Consider the following 23,874-nt stretch of genomic DNA (forward strand, 5'->3'; position numbering starts at 1 on the left):
AGTTTTTGAAAGGGAATGATGCTATGGTCATATGTGTATGGTAAACGAGTCTTGGTCATTTTATTTAAGGAGCAAGTTCAGGGCAACTTGGGCAATGCTGAACCTTGGCATGCTCCCTGGAGTTATGTCTGGTGAGAGAAGGTGTCTCATGTCTTTGGAGCAGAGGTGAACATGCAAAATCTAGCAGCACTCACTGTTTGGGACAGGGTGCGTCTCTCACTTATACCTGAGCAGAATGGTTTCGCTGGAGTCTGGGAGTTTGTCATCACTGTAGGGTATTGTGTGAATCCAGTCTTGTCAGAAGGACGTGTGAAATGGTCTCTTTGCATTGCAGGTTTCTGGCAGGGGTGGAGATTTCCTCAAAGAGGAAATTGATGCAAGGGAAATCTGAGGTACCCACCCTGCAGTGAGCAAGGGAGCCCACATTGCCGGGCACTGGTGCTACTAAGAATGGATTTCCGATAGTCTTTTTCCTGGAAATGATTAACAAGCAACATGCTGGTGTGCCCTTGCCATGATGATGTAATTCTAGACTTTTTGAAGTATCCAGAAAACTTTCCCTTGTGAATTGACTGACAGATTGAGTAAAAGCTTTCATTTCCAGCAGTCTCCCCGGTCCTGCTTTAGTTTTCAGTGTCCTCAGGTCAGATTAGAAAAACAGGTATTTGCTTTTGTTAAGTTTTAATTAGCAGTTTCTGATAACAGTTTTAGGTCCTCTGACACAGAAGATACTCTGCAGATGTTCTGAGAAAAAGGTCTTTTTCCTCTGAATGCTGATGGATATTGAATGCAAACTGTGCTCTGCAGATGAACTTCCCTAGCACAGCACTGGGATCTCTGGCAATGCACTTCAGCCATCTGGCGTATAGCTCAGCACCGCAATAAAAACTTTTGACAAAGTTTTCTTTGGGGTAACAGGTTAATGTAGTTTCAGTCATAGGAAATGTGCAATTTCTTCTCTTTCCCATCTTTTAGTTAGTGCTGTGAATGAATTTGTCACCTGGCTGGGGATCTGGCAGAATAATTAGTTGTGTTTTAGTGAATAGTCCAGTTGACAGCGTGATGTCTCTAGGTGCAGCACCGCTACCTCCCATTGCTTCATGGTAACAAGCTCTTCCAATTCAAATGATTAAATATCCACCTTTTTGAGGTGGAGGAGGAAGAGAAAAGAATTGCGATGCTAAAAAAAGTTTAAAAAAAAAGGAAGTGGCTCATTGCAAATCTGAAGAGCAGAGTTTTCCTGCACACTGTGGAGGAACAATCTGGTGATAAAAAGCATGTACCTGCATCCTGTGGTGTGGTGGGAGCTGTGTCCACATGCTGGATGCCTTTGGGAGTCAGGCAGCAGTTCTCCAATCTGCCATCCAGTCTGACCTCCCACCAGGAACAAGACCAGCAAGTCCTACCCACAGATTTCCATGTGAAACCCTGAAGGTTTGGTCTTGCAGAGATGTCCATCTCCCAATGCCAACAGGATGCTGCCTCCGGTTGTCACCTCAGTTAACTACTTCAGTCCAACTCTTGCTGTGTCTCCTGTCCCTTTCTGCTGCTTCTTCGTTCGGCATATTTTGCGTGTCTTCTCTCATTGATGAGTTTGTATATATATTTTGGTTGTTGGCTTCTCTGGAGCTCTTCAAGTTTTGTTGGATTTTGTGATAGCTTTAGCCTTTTACTGAAACTTAATCATTCTGCCTGTTGGCAACCCCTTGTTCTGAGACAGATATGGCCTCCTGGTGGCACTGAGCCACAATTCCCCTGTGTCAATGAGTATAAATGCAAGAATTGGGGTGTTTCATTTCCCCACTTCTGCTGCCTGCACAGCTGTTGCTCCAAACTTTATAAATACCTTGCAGCTTTTACTGTGACTGTGCTACAGGACTCCTGAGTGAACTTCCTTGGGCAGCTCCTTCTTTATATCCAATGCCTTCATTTTGCTGATCTGTGCTTTGTCTCCTTCCCAACTTCACTAGTTAAATACTTCCCTGCTCTTGCCTCATTCTTCATAATTCTTTTATGTTCAAGACCCACCTGTGGCTGAGCTGAATAAATCAAGGACTGAATATATAGTGAGTACTAGCTGCTCCCATGATTTGCTGTTGGTCAGCAGTGCCTATCCTGAGACTGGTGTTAGATGTGGGCTCTGGGGCTGCATGTGAGGATCTTGCACAAAGTTCTTGCTCCTTAATGAGAGTGTTTAAAGTGGGAATATCCACCACAGGCAAAACTCCTCATGCAGAAGCAGCAATAACACTGCGATGGTGCCAAACTAGTAGGAAGATGATTAGAGCTGTTTCTGTCTCTGGAGGAGAGCCAAGGGGCTGTAGCTAGCAAAGAGGCCTTCCAGCAATTTGTGCTGAGGTGGTGAGGTTTTGGAATTGGGCTCAGATGAGTGCAGGATAGAGCAGGTCTTACCTGCACTGCACTGGCTGTGGCTCCAGGCGCTGCCAGCAGAGGTGAGAAAGCCCAGTGACTCACCTGCTGAGATTGCTCTCCGAAAACCACCAAGTATCACCAGGCAGATGGCTGCAGGGCACAGCTTGCAGGCTTAGGACATCCTGGTACCTGCCAGAAAGGATGCAAAAGGGTCTCAAATTTGAAGCTGGATGTTTAGTTGCAGTGTTAAAGCAGACTGACTGCTGGAGGGGCAGTATATGTGCAGGCAGGCACAGCAGCTCCACGAGGGGAAGCCCCATGTACTCATTGGGGTGAGGTGGAGAGAAGCTCTGTGTGTGAGTTGTGCTGAGAAGGCTGCTATACAAAGCACAGGACAAACCAGCAGCATGAACCAAGCCTTGACACCGAGCTAGCATGACAGGCATAATCAGTAATACGTCACTGATTTCTCAGTTGCATTAATGAGTGATTTGTAATGGATTACCCTTTCACGGTAATTTTACAACCTTTCCCACTGAACGTGACACTGGGGAACCACCAGAGCAGAGGAGTGCTGCCCTGTGTCTTGAGCAAGCACATGCCTGGTGCTGCCAGCTCAGTGATTGTGATCTTGTCTCTGCATGATAATTAGCACCAGCCTGCTCAGCTCATACAGATGGTTGTCATCTCTCTCCTAATGCCTCTTCACTACATGGGAAGTCACTGGTGAGCCCACACCACAAGCAGGAGATGGCCCTGTCACCATTTTCCTGTGTGCTGGGGAAGCAGTGGCCAGGTTGAAGTCCTGGATGTGGTTTTGGCAGTGTGTTATCACTGTCATGACTGGGGAGGAGACCAGGGGGAGAATGTGTTGGAGCTATGGTGTGGTGGCTAAAGCCTGACTTTAACTTTCCATGTAGCACAGTCTCTTGCTGGTTCAGGTTGGGGATGAGCTCTTGCTCCTGCTCGAGCTGTAGTTCAAGGTGTGTACCCAGTGTCAAAACTGGTGATGAAGCAGAATGGGTCCTGTGATGGAAAGTTTCCTACTCCTTCTCCAGACTATTTATATGTGTTACATTGTTACTTTATAGCAGTTTTGAGGCAGAAACTTTTTATTCATTTTCCACTATGTTTATACTCTTGATGAGTGGTCCATGATGAAATCCCAGCCCTTTGGTAGTTTTTGCTGTTTCTTTTGGACTGTTTGTCTTGCTTCCAACTGTGTCCCTTTTTTTTTGTTTTCAACTCCTTAATCCATCAGAATTTTGCATTCTAGGTGTCTGGTTTCCAGGCAGGACTTCAGGCAAATTCTGTACTGCTGGGTGTCACGTAACCCCGGGGTTGCAGAAGATCTGCAGGGAGGTTTTCTTAAGCCTTTGTTTCCAGGTTGAGCAATCCTTGAGCTCTTTCAAAAGTCTGTTTAAGCTGTCAGCTTTCCTTTTGGCCTCAGGGTTGAACAGTGACTCAGTTCTTTCCTTGAGAAGAGTTTCTCATCTTAAGTGAATTGTAATTTATAGTCAGATAGTAATTATTTCAGGTTTCCTTCCCTCCCAAAACCGGCAAAGGAGAGAGTTACGTCACAAGTCCGGTGCTAGTGTAATTGATTCTATTTCTGGCTTCCTATTGAGATAAAAATGCAGTAAGAGCCAACTAGTACTTGGTCAGATGGGCCTGGGATGTCAAGCACTAGTGTTTCTCATGCTGTGCTGGGGAAGCGATCAGGCTGTAATGTTTGTGCCATCTTTTAATGTTGGCAAGTGAAATAAGGTAATAGACTGACTTCAGTTAAAAATGTTGATCACAGTCAATGATGCAGTTCCCATAATGGGTTTTGGCTTAAAATTCCTCAGTGTGAGTTATAAGCAAGGTGCATGCATTTGATGTTACTCTTAGTATTAAATATGTATCAAACATCCAGCCTAAAGGTGTAATGCTGAGATTGTGAGTAATCAAGTGATTGTTGATTGGTTATTGTTTTGCAACTTAAGCATGGTAAGTGAACAGAGTTAAATTACTCTCCTGGAATCAAAATGGATTTTGCATCTACTGTTACCTCATCTGTGCGGACATCCACTGAAGAAGGGTAGGTGGGAGAAGCAGTGAGGGATCTCTTTGCTTTCTGTCCGTTCCCTGTGGCATGTACTACTGAAAATAAACAGGCTGACTATTCTGTGACTTCTTTTCCCACGTGCCTCTGTTGTCATTACCAACATCCCTATGGTCAGTTGCTGGGGAATTTCATTCTTTCTAATGGGATATTTTTGTTATCTTTTACAGAGTGTCAGTACAAAGTTGTGGTGATCTCAATGTTGTTGTTGGCACGGTGCCTCAGGCATCACTAGACACAGGTGTGGCTAACATGTTGGTATACTTGTGACTGGTATGTGTTGAAAGTTGTCTTAAGAGCAAACAAGCAAGCGTGGGAGTTCGTGTGCTCAGGTGCCTTGCAGGGCTCAACAAGTGCTGCCTCGAGAGCTCTGCAGGCAGATAGGTTCCATCAGCCCAGGCAGTGCTGAAGGCAGAAGCTCTGGCTGTTTTCCTGATGTGCTGAAATGCCACCAGAGTATGTCAGTGTGCCTGTGTTTGTACTGGTGTGACCTACACCTTGGCTCAGGTACGTGTCTGCTCACAGGTAAAACACTAGGATGTACTTTAGAAAAGTGCTCAGCCCCTTGTAGTGTCAGAGTGATTTTCAGGGGTATTTTGCCATGTGGTTTTTTTTAGTCATCCTACAGGGCTGTTGTGCTTTTCTTTCCCTGATCCAGTGGATTATGGAACTAGTATCAGTGATTTTCAGCACTGTAATTTTTTGTCAGCCATACCTTAAGCTAGTGTTGTACCAATTCAGTGGTGCCTTGCAGTCATGAGGTGCACTTGTTTAATTATTTTGCCTGTAAGATGATCTTAAATCATTTTCTGCCATGTGCTCAGCTCATGTGTTAGTATCTGCTTTCGTAAAGAGGCAATTTATCGTTTTGTTCATTAATCTAGTTTCTGTCTGCTGAGCAAAATTGATATCTTTCATGTACAACTTTTTACCTTAGGCAGAAAAAAATTCTTCTAGGCTGGAATGCATTTTTGATATTCATCATCAGGAAAGGAAACATCTGGAGTATGTGTGGTCTTTGGTGTTTGCATGGTATAAGCCAGAGAATATTTTATTACTAAGGGAGATTGATTGGTGCTGTCTGCAGGTCCATGGTTCTCAAGCATTCTGATTCAAACGGTGAGGAGAAAGGTCACCCTGAAACCCATATGTGGGTTCAGCATCACCTTGAGCTTTGATACCTCCAAGGCTGCAATCTCTAGAGCTAAAGCCATCACAGGCTGCAGTGGGTGGATGGAGGTGGAACTGTTGATTTTTGCATCAGTGATGCTTCATGCCAGTCTGAACTGCTTATGGCTCTATGGCCTTGCTTTCTGGCCTTAATATTTCACATATTACAAACACAAATTCCAGGCTGTGGGCTTGACATTGGGGACTGACTTCAGCAGCAGGTGCTCCTGGACATGGACCTGTCTGAGGATCTGGACATTGATCCAGTTGGATGTTTTGGAAACCACTTAGTAAAGTGTATGTGCAAAACTCAAAGTGGAGCAAAGAGAGAATATTATTAAGCAGGTGTGCTTGGGTCATGAAGGCTTAAGATCTGTGCATGCAAGTATTTTTATTAGTAGCGAAGAAGAGCTCTTTGTAGAAGTGCAGTATTTTGATCCTCCTCTAACAGTTTGCAAGGGATCTCTCCAGAGCTCAGACTGTTTCCTAATTCAAAGGGAACTATGAACAACATGGGGAAATCAAAGCTTCCCTCCTTCGTATTGCTGTAATAGTGACACTTGTGAAAGTGCTGATATTTTATTGTATTTTCAGTAGTTCTAGCCATGAAAGTTTGATCTCTGCAGCTCTTGCCAATGAAGGTTGAAACCCCAGGATCTCTGTTGAGTGTGTTCAGATTAATTTGCAGTTGAATGCTTTCTGGTTTGCAGATTAGAAAAATCGAGCAAACTTTCATTTCCACCCTTAGTGCAGAACATCCTTCTCTTTGGATCCCAGCTGGCCCAGATCCTTGATTTCCTTTCCAATGCTGGTTATTGATTTTGCCTCTATCAATAAAACCTGTTTTCATTTTCCAGCTATAGCAGCAGCTCTGATTGCACAGTGAAGGAGCTATCCAGAGGGAAGACAGAATTAGTCCTGCTCATAGGACTGGTCATCTCAGGGTGGTACAGAGAAAGGCAGTGATTGCTCCCCTGTTAAGTTGCCATTCCTGGCTGTCATCTGAGCAGAGTGAGAAGCTCCTGGCAGAGAAGGCATGTTCAGCTCTGGGTTATGCTGGCCACAACAGCACCCCTGCAGCAATAGGTGTGAGAATTTGGCCTGATGCAAATCCATCTAAGATACATCTGTAGATACACTGAAAGGTAGATAGAGATATAAAACATATCAATATAGAATTTAAACAGACCCAGGGCTAGAAAAATCCTTTGCTCCAGCTTAGAACCTCCTTGTGTCCTGAAGAGGGGCTGGTTTCCATCCCATTTACTGTCAAGAAGAGCCTAAAAATTGTGGTTTGATTTCAGCCAGTCTGATCTCTGCATGAAGAAAATTCATTTTGCCTCTCACCTCTGTTTTCCAAGTGATGGCACTCACTCTGGCAGCAGCTGTTGTGCCAGCTACAAGCACCAAATTCCAGCCAGCCAGCTGTAGCTGGAGCTTGTACCAAAGTGTTTGGGCAGGGTTTGCTGCTAGGGCCCCTGCTTGAGTTGAGGGAGATGGGTCATACTCTGACTGACTGCCCAGAGGGAGCTCAGCTGAATTTTGATCTGCTTTATGGAGGTGTGCAATAAATAATTAACTTCTAAATGAGAGTTTTATCATCTGTGCAGCTGGATCAGAGCAGGTCTAGGAGTGTTGTGGGCCAACCGGTGAGAAACAAATGTTGTTAATAATCCTAGGTCACACATTCAGAAAAGTTATGATAATAAGTTGGTTTGAAAGGATTGCCCTCATTTTCTAGCAGGGAGAGGTTGTTAATGTTGTTAGCTCAAGAAACAGATTTATTTTTTTCTCCTCTCACTCTCTCTCTCTCTTACATTTTTTCCCCTGCTATTTGCAGCTCTTATGAACTTGGAGCTGAACTGGAATTGCTTGAATTGTTACATGTCTTACTTAATTGTCCAAATTGCTTTCTATTCCAAGGACATGTTACTGTAGAAATGAAAAGGATTAGAACTGTTGGGATAAGTGATCGCTCTTTCTTTTGATTTTTGATTTCAGTATAACAATAGCTACTATTTCAAAAGCAGTGCCTGATTCTGCCCTGTCACCCTTTCATGCAGGCAAAGTATTCACGCAGAGCCCAAGTCTTCCCTGCCCTCTTTTTTGGGGTAGGTCCAAAATGCATTAACCAGCAGGAGTCATCCATAAATCAGCTCAATGGGCTCTGGGCTGAGGCTTCTTGCGCAAGCAGAAATAAATGGCATGAGTGGGAAGATGCCATCAGGAAGGAAGGGTCTCCTTTGTAGGTCCCATATTACAAAGAAGAAACCAAGCAGAAAAAATAATTAAGGTACACCTCCAGGTCTGTCTAAAGACAGAAGAAACAGCATAGATTGTCTTAGTAAAGCAAGCAGTAAAATGGATGTTATTCCAGCAACCTTTACCCACCTCTAAAATGAATATGCACTGTTGAATCAGTGCATGGGCTCACTTGATACTTGAATTATTGAGCTGTAGTTTGCATGGCTTTAAAGTGTTTGCCTACTCATTGGGGTTTGGTTTTTCTGCAAATTAAAGAAAATGTTTTGTTGCCTAAACCCATCCAATTACTGCCTTGTGTAGGTAGATGTTTTTCAGGTCATTGCAGAGATTGAGTGCTTGCCAAGCAAACCATTTTTCTTCCTGATTTCTCTTAATATGTTAACACAATAGGAAAAAAAAACAAAGAAAGGGAAAACAAGATGGAAAAATATCAGACCCTTTTTTTGGTGTTATGCGTGGCAGTAGGAAGCTGTCGCTGTAAAATTGGAGTTTTCTTGCGTAATGTGAGATATTTTCACTTCTGCCTGATGAGAGGGCAGCGTGTTGCATTGCTCAGTCACAGCACTGCTGTTGTGCTCATCGTAACAGAGTGGGATATCAACACAATCAGGCACACAGAGTACTGGCAGTGCCTGTGTGCAGCCCCCATTAACGTGGGAGGGTTTTATGGATAGGTTGAGAGCAGTGCACAGCCATTAGTGTTTAATTTTTTACAGGTGAATGTGCACCATCTCTGAGTGTAGTTATATGCAAGAAAGATGGGTGAAGATAACAGTTCACTACTGTCAAAGTCCAGGAGTGGCTTTATGTACAATGCTTCCCCATCACTGGTGCCTGGTTTTCCAGTAACCAGGATGGCAAACTCATGATGCATGACCTGTCCAAATAGCCTTCTGCAAGTGTCAGAGTGACTTCGTGCCTGGGAAAAAATACGTTGTTTTTGAAGGGTTGATGTGTCTGACTTGATTTGTGTCCTGGACAGGGGAACTACACTGATACTGTACGGACACTTGGCAGTTTTAGGTTAATGGTTGGACTCGATGATCCTAAGGGTCTTTTCCAACCTAAATGATTCTGTGATTCTGGGACTCTGCCAGACCTCTTCTACAAAAAGGAAGGTAGTTTTTCCTCTGTGCTGGGTGTACCTGGCTGTGTTGGGCTCTGATTCTTCTGCGTGATGGGTCAGGTCAGGGTTCTCAGAACCAGACATGGCATTTCATGTGGACCTCTCTGGGGTTTGGGTGAGTTTGTTGGTTTTTTTAGTGTGTGACACCAGGTGTAGGATTTCAGAGCAGTCCTGGTGAATATCAATTAATTTCTTCTATACACCTCCTGTACAATAGATGTCTTCAAAGAATCCTTTGCATTTCCGTTTTCCTTTGCTATCTAAATTCCCTCTGCCAAGCAGGCTAGAGGAGAAGACACCTGAGCCTCATGATCCCATTTGGAGTTCTCTGAAGCCATGGTGGTGGATGGTGCAGAGCTCAGCCTTCACACTGCAGCCTTGCCTTCAGCATTGCTTGAACCCTATTGAGCACCTCCCCAACCTTAACACATTTTTCCTTGAGCACCTGCTTCTTTTGGAAGTTAGTTATTTAAAAGGGAAGTTTAAGTGGCTGGCAGAGGATACAGAGAGGAGGAGAACTGGCTGAAGGGCTGAGGTTAGCACTTCCTCCTCAGTCTGGTCATCTTCTGTCTTCTCACCTTTAAGTTATTTGTATGCATAGTTGGCTTCCCACGCTGATTGGCACTGAATGAGTCAGGATAATGTCATGGCTGCCCACGAAGCTGTGCCAGCATGAGAGCACAACCTTGCCAACACAAGGGCATTGATTAGAGCAGAGGAACTAGGGCAATCCAATTATAACCACAAATGCCATTGGCTTTCTCGAATTCTTACTCAAATAACTGTGGACTCTCTGCTGTATTAAGGTGGTCTGGACTTTATCGAGAAAGGAGAATTTATAAGACTTAGGTAGTGCAGAGTAAACAGGATTTCATTCTTAAATACTCCATTGCCTATTTACACAGAGAGTAAAAGGGTAGTATTTTTCAGATAGTTAGAAGCTGGGTGATCCCTTTTGCCTGCCTTGATATTAGAGAATGTATTTCTTTCTTTGAAAATATTACAAATATTCCTAAAAGGAAACTACAGTGAAAAAAATAACTAAGAAGCTTCCCATCATTTCAATCTTGTTTGAGCATTGAATATTCCTTTGTTCCCTAATATTATGCTTCCTCTAACCTACTGAGTGGGTCAGATAAGGAAATGTGATATTTTTCACCACCATGACAAAATTAAACTAAAGCTACAAAGCGCATAAGGGTAGTAGCCTGGAGTCGTAGATGAGTAGTTCAGATCTGGCTTTACATTAAGCACAGAAACGAACAGTCTCTCATGGATGAATCACATTCAATTAGCTACTTCCTATGATGAACTGATTAAAAATTAAGTGGCATCAAATAAGACTGATTTTGCTCTTACATTTAAATAATGCTATAATTACATACTAATCAGATGGTAAATCTTAATTGTACATGTTCCATATGTTTTATTTGCCTGTTCTCCCTCTTCACTTTGTCGTCTTTGTATCAGCATGGAGTATATTTTCAGGCCGCTTTTATGTTTGGCCTAATTGAATATCAAAAGCAGTATATGTGAAACTTCCTGAATTCTATTCTTTCAGATGACCTTTACCATTCCTGTAGCACAGAATAATAAAGGGAGGGGGGGAACTGAAGCCCAGCCGTGTTATTGTTAGAGACAGAAATAAATCATATATAATTGCTTCTCTATGAAGACCAAATCCTGCCGTCCTTCATGCCTGAGTTAGAAATACAAGGTTTGGACCTTTGTTTCCTGTGGTTTCCTGGCCACCTTGGACGTGCCCAGAATCCTCACGCTGCCGCTGCGGTGGCTAATTACCATCACCAGGCTCCATCCCTCCTGCATGGGCAAGGAGACAGCTCTGCTGCAGGGAAGCCTTGACTGCCTCTAAGTACGACTGGCTTGCCCAAGATGACTTTAAAAATTAAGCCTCAGATGTTGGGTTACATGGGCTTCCACAGAATGCTTCTGTTTCGGTTAGCTGCTCGTTTGGAGCAAGCCTGCTAACTCTTCGTTGAAGTAACAGGTATTTTGACATAACATACATGTGGTATTAATTTTATTCACTCCAGTATGTACTTTGTTTTTGCCTGCTGTTTAACCATAGATCATGAACACAGTCACAAAAAGAACAAGCGGAAACACTGGAGAAGACAGTGGGCAGAAAGCAGCATATTATCTGACGTGGAGATGTTGAAACACAGCCTGGAAGCGAATTCTTTTCCTGGGGATAGCAACAAGACTGCGGCCATGAGTGAAAAGAAGAGCCACAAGCGAACGAAGCGGTTCCTCTCCTACCCTCGGTTTGTGGAGGTGATGGTGGTGGCTGACAGCAGGATGGTTGCCTACCATGGAGCTAACCTACAGCACTATGTCTTAACGCTGATGTCAATAGTGAGTATTTAACTCGGTGGGAGTAGATTTACCCATGGATCATTTTCTAGTGGTCGCAGAGCTCCTTTCTGCTGCATTCATATGCAGCTCCATCAGTTTGCCTCAGCCAGGCATGGAGATAATGCTGGGATTAGAGTAAAGCTTGGTGGAACTCAGCTGGGAAGCACTTGTTAGAGTCAGCTTCTTTCCCAACCCATCATGTTTCCTAGCCCTTCCCATACTTCTCCCTTCCAGCTTTCTGAATGCCATGAGAAATATCATTGGCTCTTTAGTCCACACGCTGTACTCATCTTTTTGTTTAAGTCCATGTGAAAGAGCAGCTGGATTAAAAGTGTACTCTGGGCTCTGTGCCTCCCAGGGCACTGATGCTGCTAGGTTATCCAGTTGCCCGACATCCTGAGTTGTTGCAAGGAGAAGGAGCCTGTGGTCACCTTGATCTTTAGCATAATGCTGGGGTTGGATTTCCAGGCTGAGGACAAACATTTTTGTAGCTGCTGGTACTAGGATGTAATAGTGCAGTCCCCAAACAGGCAGCTCTGCAGATGTAGAGTGACTGGAAGGGAATATCCAGCATAGTTGTCACTGGAGAGATGTTCATCCTGTTTGAGGATAGAAGTTCAGTGAACATTTGGTCTAAAACTGACCTTGTCAAAATTAGGCACTTGAGAGAGTAAGTTCTTTTGACAGTCTTGGTTGGTGGTCTTTGTATCTCAGAGCAGAATGATCCTGTATTTTGGTGAAATGTGTGCTAAAGCAGAAGGAAATATTTGGTTTCTCTGATCCCAGCAGGTTTGTTTCATTCCAAAATTGTGCTTCTGGGAGTAGGTCCCTCCAGGTAGCATCAGAGCACTGAGCAGGGCAGAAGAGTAACTTAGGAGATAAACAGTTGCAGAGTGGAACACACAAGTTTGTTGTCTTCATTGTTTGTTTCCATGAATGTTAGAAATAATGCCAAATAATGCTTTTTGAAACAGGTGGCTTCCATCTACAAAGACCCAAGCATTGGAAATTTAATTAATATTGTCATTGTGAAATTGGTCGTGATACATAATGAGCAGGTAATGGAAGTGATTTTCTTCCCCTTCTGTTTACAGTGGGATTTTTAGTGAGCACTGTGATGGATGATTAAAATACCTTCTTTCTGTGTGTTGCTTTTAGGATGGTCCTGCAATATCTTACAATGCCCAGACAACATTAAAAAACTTCTGCCAATGGCAGCAATCCCAGAACCACCCTGAAGGAAGTCACCTTCAGCATGATACAGCTGTTCTTGTTACCAGGTATGGTGCATAGTCTCATGAAAAGTGAGGTGAGGCTATGAGCATGTAATACATCCAGCTATGGGAAATGTTCAGGCTTTGATGTGGGTGCAATGCCACTTGCACTTGTGGGAGCAGTGTAACTGTAGGCAGAATTGGGATGATGTGTCCACCATAGCAATAGATGACTTGGAGAGGTTCAGGACTGTCTAAGGTCTGCCCATGGGTTCAGCATAAGATGAAAAACTCTGACTATAGTGGGAAGTTAAATTGGACTCTGACTGGATGATGTGGCAAACCAGCATGGGAAGGTCTGTTGGAGGACCAAGATTTGCTTTTGGATGTTGTTATTATTGTGCTTGTACCTTAACTCACTGCTGCATTGAAAATTAATGTGTCAGGTCTGTTCTACTTTCAGACAGGATATTTGTAGAGCGCACGACAAATGTGATACTCTGGGTAAGGAAAACCTTTTCTTTGTCTTTTAATAACTTTTTTTGTAGTGACAGTGTTAGTTGCCTGCGCTGAACTGTGGATGACATTTCTTTTTCTGTCTCTTAGGTCTGGCAGAGCTGGGCACAGTCTGTGACCCATACAGGAGCTGTTCAATTAGTGAAGATAATGGACTGAGCACAGCTTTCACAATAGCACATGAACTTGGCCATGTGTATGTTTTATGTAAATACATTTACATTTAAATAGCCCAAGATTTATGCTAACTAGGGCTTGCCAGCCAGGCTGGGAATTGCTACCTGCTGAGCCTAGTTATTTGGAGAGGAGATAAATATACTTGGGTAGAAGATGCACCACCAAGGAAGATGAAGCTGTGAGGTGCTCTGGAGCCTATCTGAGAGCAGCAAAACCATCAAGGCAATGTTTTGGGGAGGATGAATTACAGGGTACCCCAAGCAGCACCTAAACAATAGAGAAGAGTTAACAAAAATGTTCCTTATTACTGCATCTTCTCACATCTACATGGGGATGTCAGCAGAATCTGCCCCAGCAGATAAAATGTCCTGGCCAAGCCAGTGGGACTAGCTAGGATTTTGGCCAGAGCTAGGAAGGGCTGGGTGCCATGGGGAGGACCAGGGCAAGGGACACAGGCACATTTTGACTATCTTTTGGGACTGAAGTCTCCACTGAGAGCAAGTCCTCAGCCTGCCACAGCTCATCCCACTGCCACATGTGGTGCTGCTGAAGGCAGCACAGCAGCTGTGTGCAAAGGAGGAATTTACCCAGGGCTTCTGGGAGGTGATGAGGATGTATAAGTGAGCCTGACCGGCCTCCTGAACTATTTCACCAGGGAAAATCTCATGCTGCTGACATCCAAAAAAGAGATGCTGTCGTTCATGATGCTGTCATTCAAGATGCACCTCCTCTAGTCGAAATTTCTTTTAATCAATTTTGGCTTTTTTGAGACCTGTAGTGAGAAAAATCATCTTAGATCACACAGTCTTTACCCCCCAGCTACAACTCTTAGGCAGCTGGTTCAGTCCAAAACTGCCTCACACCTGGTTTGTGGTGGAGGTCTGTAGGTGTGGGATGGATGATAGCTTGGGAACAGATCTCTCATTGTTATAAACTGTTTTTCTTCACTGAACACTGACTGAGACACTCTATTTTTAACCACAGTGGTATTTGTTTAAATGAGACTTCCTGACAGAAAGTCCCCAAAGGTTTGGCATTCCCCATACCTAACCTGTGGCTAATTCCTTCGCTAATGCTGCCCCAGAGCTGCCAGAGGGGTTAGCAATGCTCCCAAGCAGGAAACAACTCTGTGCTCTTTTACAGAGAGCAGAGTGAAAAGGTGGTTTGTTGGAGGTAATCTTAATGGAATATAAACTCCCCAGCCTTTGAATGCAGGATCACACCAGGTCACTTCCCCTTCTCCACTTCAAACAGTGCAGTGCTTTAAGCCGTTCGGTCTCCATTAGTGTATTTACCACATTCTTTCAAGATGTCACGTGCTGCAAACCTCACGTTGGTTTCTGCTGATATCGGTGCTTGATGGCATTTTTTAGACCTGCCACATAAGTATAGGAGCCAAGTCTGTCCTTGGTGCAACTCTGTTTAGGCAACAGTGTAGCCCAAGATGTTCAACTGCATTAAAAAACGTTTGACACCCAACATAGGGTATTGCCTGTGTGCACAAGGGTCTCCAGGCACTGGTGGTCAGTGGACTCAAGTCATTCATCTCCTTCAGAATTCCCTCAGATCCATTCTTGGATCTGTGGCTCAGTGCCAGGGTATTTCCCATTTTTATGAAGGTGGGGCCAAACTCCAGCCTGCCTGCAAGATCATAACCATCAGCTGAGAAGGAAACTGCAGCTGGAATTGCATCTTACTCTAGACTCCCTCAAGGGCTTGTCTGGCTGAATATATGCAGTCACGGTGTGGGGAGCTTAGCAGGGAGCTGCACAGCTCTTTGCAGACGAGTGCTAGGAACCCCATTTGAGCAATGCTTGTTGACACTTATGAATATGTGTGTATTAATACACTTATTCTGTAATATCTGTCAGCAGCATATCTAGGAAGAATTCTTGGGTTTGCTTGCATTTAGTTCACACTGTTGCTCTTGCTCTGCTAAATACTTGACATTTGCTTCTTACGTGACTCTACTTTTTGCTGCTCTTTGTCTCTTAGATTTAACATGCCACATGATGACAATCATAAGTGCAAGGAAGATGGAGGTAAAAATCAACAGCATGTCATGGCACCAACACTGAACTTCTACACCAATCCCTGGATGTGGTCAAAATGCAGTAGGAAATACATCACTGAATTTCTGGAGTAAGGCCTTGCATATGCATGTGTTGGGCTGTTTTGACATGTGCATGCATCCCACGGAGTTCTTCGGTTAATCTGAAGTCCTAGTGTGCAGCACTTGGAGGAAATCAGAGGGATTTGTGTGTGCACACATCCTTTACATAGAGCAGGAATGGCCATCCAGCCCCTGCCAGTTCAGCCTCATGATAAGCTGGCAAGGACCAGCCTCTCAATGGGGAAGAATAAGTCTTCCCCCATGGATATTGCTTTTAAGGAATGCGTGTTCTCCTCAAACCTGAAGAGTGACTTTTCCAAGCCCTGTGGCTCAGGTATGGAGCTGCGTTTTAGAAGGCAGATTGAATCTGCCTTTCTGCTCCACAGGTCAAGATAAAGCCCTGGCACTAATCCATGGTGGGAACACCATTCTGGGAGTCAGTTTGATGCACAGGGATCATCCCTTTTGCTGTGATGCCTTCCCATGTGTTGTGATGTAGACCAGAACGAGAGCCACAGTTGTGTTCTGGCAAATCCAGGAGCTCAGTCCCTTGGGCAGTTCTGCTAAGCAACAATTTTTCTTTCTAAATTCTATATGAACATGTACCAGTGTTTGCTCAGCAACTAAATGCAGGTTGTGTACACTCAGAAATGCTTTTGCCAGGGTAGCTGACTGCATCCACTGTGGTGGATGGTTGCTGTCACAGCACAGAGGTGGTGCTGGATGACTAACATACCCTCCTGTGCTTGAGTCTGCAGTAGCTCTTATAGTGCTTGTTACATATGGCAAACATGGTGTGCAGCAGCCCTAAAACTAATTCAGGCCAACACCAATGGGTTCTAATCTCATTGCCTCCTGTTTAACACCATTTTTCTGATTTGTGTTGTAGCACTGGTTATGGGGAGTGTTTGCTTGATGAACCTTCATCAAGAACTTACACATTGCCTCAGCAGCTCCCAGGGCTGATTTATGACGTCAACAAACAATGTGAGTTAATTTTTGGACCTGGATCTCAAGTGTGCCCCTATATGGTAAGTGAAATTTCACACCTTGTTTTTCCTGGTTTTGCCAGAGCAAAATAAGGGCTCCTGGGGTTGAATGAATGGCAGGCTCACAAGCCATCAACTTACTGTCAAACTTGTGAGCTGATGATAAATCCTAGGGGGATAATTTCATAAAGGATCATCTATCTGGTTAAGGCATGTGTCCCATATTTAATATTTTGATCTTTTCAATCACTTAAGCAGATGCAGTGTCGGCGACTGTGGTGTATCAACATTGATGGTGCTCACAAGGGATGTCGAACCCAACACACACCTTGGGCTGATGGGACAGAATGTGAGCCTGGGAAGGTCTGTAATGCCTGGTGGTTTGTGCCTTGTATCTGTGTTTTCTAGGGCTCAGGCTAAGCATATCAATCAAAGTCATCCTATCCTAGGGCCAGTTGTGTGGTGCACAGTCATGACTGCAAGGGTGGAAGCCCAGAGCAGCTCAGTGTGTTTAAAGCCTGGAGTGCAATGGATCATCTCCAGCCCAGATAATGTGATTAAAATCGACTGCTTGGCATAACATTGTGTAAAGCCAGGTATTTCTTCTGGAGTGCTTATCTTTTTAAATTAATGCCCTTGAATGAACTTCGAGCAAAACTTTTGCAAAGCTTCCCTAAGCTTTTGTCAGAAATCTCCTATGTGATGTGAGCAATTAGTAATTTTGTGTAACATAAACTTGTCAACTGGCTTCTCATCTTGACAACTTCAGAGTAAAATATAGAACTGGTTGACATATTCTGTATGGAACATTTTTGGCAGTGATTCATAAAATCTTTCATTTTCCACGTGCAGTATTAATTTCCAGCTAGCATTGTGGTTTCTAGAACAAGTTTTTAATTTTCAGTTGTTCAGATCTGGAGAAAAATAGTTGAGAGGATTTTTCTTTTTCTTTTACTGAGATACTGCTGCTTTTGAATAAAAATGCTAACTGGTTCTCATAATTTGTGTCTGAACAAAAGTGTTCTCCATCTGGGTCTAGTAAAAATAGTCTGATGTTATTCTACAGGGGATAGCTTGGATTTTGCTTTTCTGGCTCTTAAAATCAGCATTAATAATATTAATAAGTTTTCTTTTGAAAGAGTCAAAGTTTCAATTCATAGTCTTTCAAATGTATTTTATTTAAAATATCTGGATGCTATTTTACTTAAATTTTTCCACACAGGATGTGGAACTCTTTTTGGTAATGAATGTTCTGTTGCATGTGTCTGAAAACTCAGTTGTTCTATGACACTCAACTGATTTCCTTGAGAGCAATATATCAATTTGCTTTCCTTTCTTAGGGAAAAGTGCAGTCAACCTGCTTGTTTTTATTGTTGAGAATGTGCATTAGAGATGTGGTGGGAAACTGTATTCCTGTGCTACTCCTTGGAGCCAGTGGTGCACCAATATTTCATAATTTTATGTAAAATCTCCCGTTTTGAGACACAGGATAAAGCATAGGTATCTGTGGAGTGTCTGTGACTTGAGAGTTTGTGTCCCTATGTAAAATCTCCCCTGTTTTGAGACACAGGATAAAGCATAGGTATCTGTGGAGTGTCTGTGACTTGAGAGTTTGTGTCCTCACTTCTATAGGGACCTTGGGCTCTGCTCACTGCTGGAAGGTCACAAATAACTATTTTCTTGACATTCTAAAAAAAATCCGGGCTGCAGTTTTGTTCCAACAAACCTGCACTTACCCTTGGATGTGACCAGAGTGATGTGCAAACAACTGCAGTCGAGCAGATTAGCACCCCCTCAGAGTCACCCCATGTCATGCAAGAGGCAGTGTCCAGCTGCATGGCTCTTAATAAAGACTGTGTGAGCAAAAACATTTCAGTCCACAAATTTAGACAATTTGACAAGTTTAGACAAATTAGACAAGTGTGACCTGAACTGCTCAGCTGAGAGCAGATGGGCTCTTAAGAAAAGCTAATGCAGCCCACTCATGTTCAGGCATTTGAATGTGTTCTCACAAAAAGGCTTTACAGAGTCATTCTTGTATCTGTGGGTTGGTCTAATTCAAGCTTAAGGTTTGGATTATAAACTCTACTTTTCGGTGTTTACTTGGGTTTATAAAGTGCTGAGGTGCAAGTCTGCAGTGGTTTTCCTTGGAATAAATTGCCATTTTGGTACTCTGCTGTGGCCAGGAGCCCCTGTCAAGCTGCTGCTTGCTGACTAATGCCTCAAGTCTGCATGTTTAAAGCCTGTGATATATGGGCTGTCAGATGGAGAAAATACCATGCCATGTTTTATGGAGATATCTTTGGAAATGAAGGAGCCTAAATAGCTAAAAAAAAATCTAGCTAAAACTGCAGGGATGTAGATTTAACCAGGCTCTAAATTTAGTCTTAAATCAAGGACACTAAATCAACATGGGAGTATTACCTTGTGCATATTTTGCATGTGAGGACACTGAATTTGATATTGCTAAATCAAGCCATGAGCCCAGCCCAGAGTTTGGCTTTGCTGGGTGAGCACCATCGTGGTGGTTTGACCATGTTTCACAGCACCAGGGCATTGTCAGGCAGAGATAAATCACTGAAAGAAAAGAAAGAGGGTCGTAAATTTGGGCCTCTCTCTCTTGTGGTTTTCAGGGCTGTTTAAAGAATGGTAACAGAAGAGTAGACGAATAGTAATCACTTGTGTCCTGCCGTATGGCAGCAGGTATCTGTTATGCATGCATGGAGCTTCTCAGCCCCTGTCTGCCCCCTGCTACTCTATTCAGCCAGTCAGCCTAAGGATGGGAGCTGGATTTGGTGAATTATCTGGGACTCCAGTGGCAAGACAAAGGAAAGGAAAGTCTGTTGTAGTGTCTCCCATCCCAGTTGCTCTCCTGCTCAACTGTGTGTCTAAGATATTTTGAATTTGCTCCAGACAACCCCCCTTTTATTCTCTTCATTCTGTGATCTGTAAGCTCATAGGAAAGAGGACCCTGGCAAGATTTTTACTTTTTCAGTTGTAACTCAACATAGAAATTATTTTTAAAATAGGAAAGGCACAAAGGTTGCTCAGCCAGACTGTTCATAGTGTGGTTCCAGGAAACACCATTGTGTTTCCCTAAGATAATCTTGCTGTTTATTTGAAACAGCCTCTCTTTTCCACTGTTTTGATTTACCATCAACTCCAAACCCCCAGTTTTTAATAAAATCAATGGATGTAGGTGATTTCCTGGTTAATTCTCAACCATGGGATTGAGGGACATATAGGTCATGTCACGGTCTGTTAGCTGTGTTCATTCATTCACTAGTTAGCTATTCAGTCATCTTCTCTGGGTCAGTGGTGCCAAGTATGACTCTGGTTATATATTTAGCTGTGAGCATCAACACTGCTGTGAGAAGTTCTCCACTGGGACAGCACTGCTGGATTGGTGTCATGTATTTTTGTATGTTGATGATAGCTGTCAGACCTCTTTGTCCCTGTACAGGGCTGGCACAGGAGTCCCCAACCTTCAGGTTTTCAACTTCTAAATGCCAGGAGTTATGCACCATAAGGGTTTGTCCTGCAGCAAAGAAACAGTCATGATTTTATTGCTGTCCTTTACTGTGACAGATGGGTTTTAGCCATTTTTTTATCTGGGGAATCAAACCTTCAGATGAAAGCAAATCTAGGGCATATTGCACCCTAAAGACCATGCTCATCTTTGAGCAAACACCACATGTAGGATCCAAGCTGTGAGTTCTTCATCTGTCCTGCAAACCTTGCCCATGGGCAAACGCACCCGAGATCAGCTTCCTTCATCAGCATGGAAATACAAGTTGGACAAAAAGTGTTCAACGTGGGCCAAGTGTCCTATAGGCTGGATGTACAGTCCCATGACAGCTTGATGTTGTTCTGTTTTCTTAGATAGCTTTACCTAATGTGGTTCATCAGGATGTCTTAAGAAAGGGGCATGAGGTCATGGTGTGTCTTGATCCTTGTTGCACTATTAGTGGAAGGGCTGGAAAAATGCAGAACATCGGTAAATTCAACCCTGTTCCCATAAGGATCATCAGGTGTTTCCCTGCCTGACAGCACCTGGTGCAGAGAAACATTGCCACGGAAAATTTTAATGATGCTCTACCTGTATTCTTCTGTGAGTCTGTAGCCTCTTCTAATCTGTGAGCAATCAGCAATGTTTGGGCTTCCTATAATTGCAAAGATTTAGGCATCTCCCCACAGACGAGCATGTCTCTGCGTTTAAACACAGTGTAGCAAGTGCTGTTCAGTGAGAGGGAAGCCCTGCTCTCATGGGTCTATTGGACACCTTTCCATCTACTCTGGTGGGGCCAGAAGACTACTCTCTCTCCTAGAGCTTTCCTAGAGTCGGTATAACCAAACTAGCAAACATATCCCAAAGGGACACCATTTATACCATGAAAAGGTGAGATGAGAGCTTGTCAATGTAACTTAGGCCAGTTTTCCAAACAAACGAAAACAAGCTATAGCTGGAAAACCAAAGTGTTAGGTCAGGCCTTGGCAAGCCCCATGTTATGATCGAGTGAAAAAAAATTACTTCAGATTGAGGAATTGATTTTTCTGTTTTAACTTTTGGATTTGGAAGTTTCCTTTCCTGCTTTGTACAGCTATGGGGAGGTTTGAGTTTTTTTGTGGTACTCCTCCCTCCCTTGACATGGTGTGATTCCTGTTGCTCTCCAGGATAAGCAGTCTTTTGAAAAGCCAGTGCTGCAAGTATTGCCATGCTGTTTGGCACCAGGGAATATTCCGTGGTTGCTGTTGTCCTCAGTCTTTATCCCATAAATCATTCATTCCATGGACTCAGCACCTTGCCTTTGTTTTGCCATTTAAGGGTGCAGAGAAAGAAAAATATGGGGGTGACAGACAAAATATAAAGTTCAGTTTTATTTGGTTGCAAAATCTTTGCATGTGGTTGAGACATAAGTGAGGCTGAGTCTTGTCCAGGCTGGTCACTGTTGGTCAGCTCATAGTGCAATAGCAATGCAAACTCACCTTTCCCATCTCTCTCCTTACACAGCATTGCCGGTTTGGGATGTGTGTGCCCAAGGAGCGAGAGGCACTGGTGATAGATGGAGCATGGGGGACCTGGAGCCCTTTTGGGACCTGCTCAAGAACCTGTGGGGGTGGCATAAAGACGGCGATACGAGAATGCAACAGGCCTGAGTAAGTGCACAGAGGGGAGGTCCCAGTGGGTGAAAGAGGGAAAAGCAGCTGAGTTGAAATGGGCTGAAATCCCCTCTGGCTGTCCCCAAACCTTGTGTGCCCCAGGGACAGGTGGCTCTGTCCTAGGGGATGGGTGGCTCTGCATGGCATGGATGAGGCAGGATGGGAACCAAGGAGGTTCCCATAGGTTTGGTTTGTGGCTATGGTGCTCTAAAAAGGTTTCCATTCAACAATGAGGGAAGGAAAAAGCTAATACCTGTGCGGATTTATTACCTCCTGTTTTCCCAGGGAGGCACAGCTGAGATCTCACTTCCAGAGGTATTTTTCTTCCTCCAAACTTGTGGATCAGAAAGGAAGGACCCGTGTTTTTATCCTTTTTCACCATTTTACCCCTGCTTTAGCTGCTTTTGCAGCTGTTCTTACAGACCTTTATACAGTTTTCTGCCATTTTGCTCCTGCTTTGGCTGGTTTTGTGGCTTTTGGCTGCTTCTGCAGCTGATTTTTTACACAGTTACATTTCAGCTGGTGCAGACTAGCCAAACCTCAGCAGAAATCTGTGCCCCATTAAAAAGTGGCACTCAAAAATGTTCGCTGTCTGCCTGGAATGCAAAATCCTGCACCCTTTGAAATGGCAGGGAATTTTGCCGTGGGCTTCTAGGAGATAAATGTGTGGCTGGTGGAATATTAGTAATAGCTTGAGCAACTGGTATGAAAACAGCCTGTTTACGTACATGGTGAGTTGTGCTAGTTTCTGTTTAACTGACTTTCAGAAGAAGGGGTGGGAAAGATGCTTTCTGGACTCTCATTTAGGACAGAGACACAGAGAAGAGAAGGGTCTACTGAGATGGTTGGACTGAGGAGTCTTAAAAAAATTGAGCAGGATTATTCTTCTTTCTCACCCTTGGCGCTGGATGTTTTATTGCCAAGGGAATTGCCATTAAGGATGTGCCAGTGACACATCACTGCTAATGGGAGAAGGGAGAGCTTGTACCTCTGTAGTATAGTGACAAGAGAGGCTGCTCAGCATGGCTGGGCAGGTGTCAAAAGAAAAGAGAAGGGTTGAAGCTAAAGGAGGAGGACACCAGCATGTTAATTAAAATGATGCTAAGAAACACACAAGTACAAAGGAGTTCTCATGTGGCTGTGCTGAGTCAGCACACATCATATGGTCTTCCAGTAGTCATGGAGAGACAAAAATAAAGTATCTTTCCATGTGCAGAACTGGCTCTGCAGCTGAACCTTTGGATGCTGTCAGTGAGATGTATTCGCATCTTCTGGAGGGGCATCTGTTCAGGCTGATAGCTTTCTGTGATAGAAAATCTCCTTTATCCTAAGGACTAGCTAAGGGATTTTAAATTCCATCTTCTCTTATAGCTTGTGTTTTGTCTCTTGGTGCTTCGGGAGGTGTATTGCTTTGGCTGGGATTTGCAAGAGCACCTAAATACGCTCAGCACCAAGCTGCCTGTGAAATCCTCTGCACTTGTCATTCATAGTGGTTGTTTTCCAGGCCTCCTTTCATCAGCTGTGTCCTGGCATTGCGCTCTCTTCTCCAACCCCTTGCAAGGTCTCCACGAGGAGTCTGTCCTAGCACTGTCCACAGAGCTTTACACTGACTATTGTTTTGTGCTTGTAATTTGACTTCATAGTGCGATCTCCCACCATCTATGTCCCCATTATCATGGGACTGCTGAGACAATGCAAATGGATGAAACTCCACTGGGTACTCTCCTGTTTCATTTCAAAAATACACAGATTCTCCTCTGTTGCAGAAGGCACCAAGCCCAACCCAGATACCTCGATTAAGGGCTGAAATAGTTCTCAGCAAATCTTTTATATTCAAAGATGTTTTAGCTTTTTAAAGCTTTTTCTGTGCACAAGGATCTGGGTGGGATCTTCCATGCCAAGAAAATATCATGTTAAATCTGGCATTGAAAATGATACCCATTCCTGCCATGGTACAGAAAGTAAGGCTGCAGCTCCTGCTTCTGTTTGTAATGTGCTTTGACACCTACATGGATGAGTATCTTGCAGGGATGCAGGAAGAGCTGAGATGGCAGCAGACTGTGTTTTGACATACACTGAAGGAATGTATTTGCTAACCATACCAGACCCTTCCCACAGAGATTGCCCACTTGGGAATTCGAGCCTGGCTGGTAGACAAAACCTTTGGCTGCAGTGCTTCATGTAAGAGGGTCTGTGGAGCAAGCCCTGGTTTTCACAGAAAGATATAGCTGCAGAATTATGGAAAGGGCATATTTGATAAGGTGTCAATACCAGGAGCCCTGTTTTCA

The 23,874-nt window shown here is 43.8% G+C and overlaps 1 protein-coding gene across 1 annotated transcript in view; it reads left to right on the plus strand.

Moving 5' to 3' along the window:
* ADAMTS9 (ADAM metallopeptidase with thrombospondin type 1 motif, 9) overlaps nt 1-23,874 on the plus strand; it is a gene marked incomplete at its 5' end in the record, with an annotated part of 77,684 nt that overhangs the window by 1,976 nt on the left and 51,834 nt on the right. The window contains 9 exons of the mRNA XM_009084209.1: nt 11,131-11,417; nt 12,392-12,475; nt 12,576-12,697; nt 13,095-13,135; nt 13,238-13,343; nt 15,320-15,466; nt 16,327-16,468; nt 16,685-16,789; nt 21,438-21,583. Of these exons, the coding sequence (XP_009082457.1) occupies nt 11,131-11,417; nt 12,392-12,475; nt 12,576-12,697; nt 13,095-13,135; nt 13,238-13,343; nt 15,320-15,466; nt 16,327-16,468; nt 16,685-16,789; nt 21,438-21,583 (1,180 nt within the window). The remainder of the gene's footprint in view (nt 1-11,130; nt 11,418-12,391; nt 12,476-12,575; nt 12,698-13,094; nt 13,136-13,237; nt 13,344-15,319; nt 15,467-16,326; nt 16,469-16,684; nt 16,790-21,437; nt 21,584-23,874) is intronic.

Source organism: Acanthisitta chloris, unplaced genomic scaffold (genome assembly GCF_000695815.1).
Source record: "Acanthisitta chloris isolate BGI_N310 unplaced genomic scaffold, ASM69581v1 scaffold22510, whole genome shotgun sequence".
Taxonomy (NCBI): Eukaryota; Metazoa; Chordata; class Aves; order Passeriformes; family Acanthisittidae; genus Acanthisitta; species Acanthisitta chloris.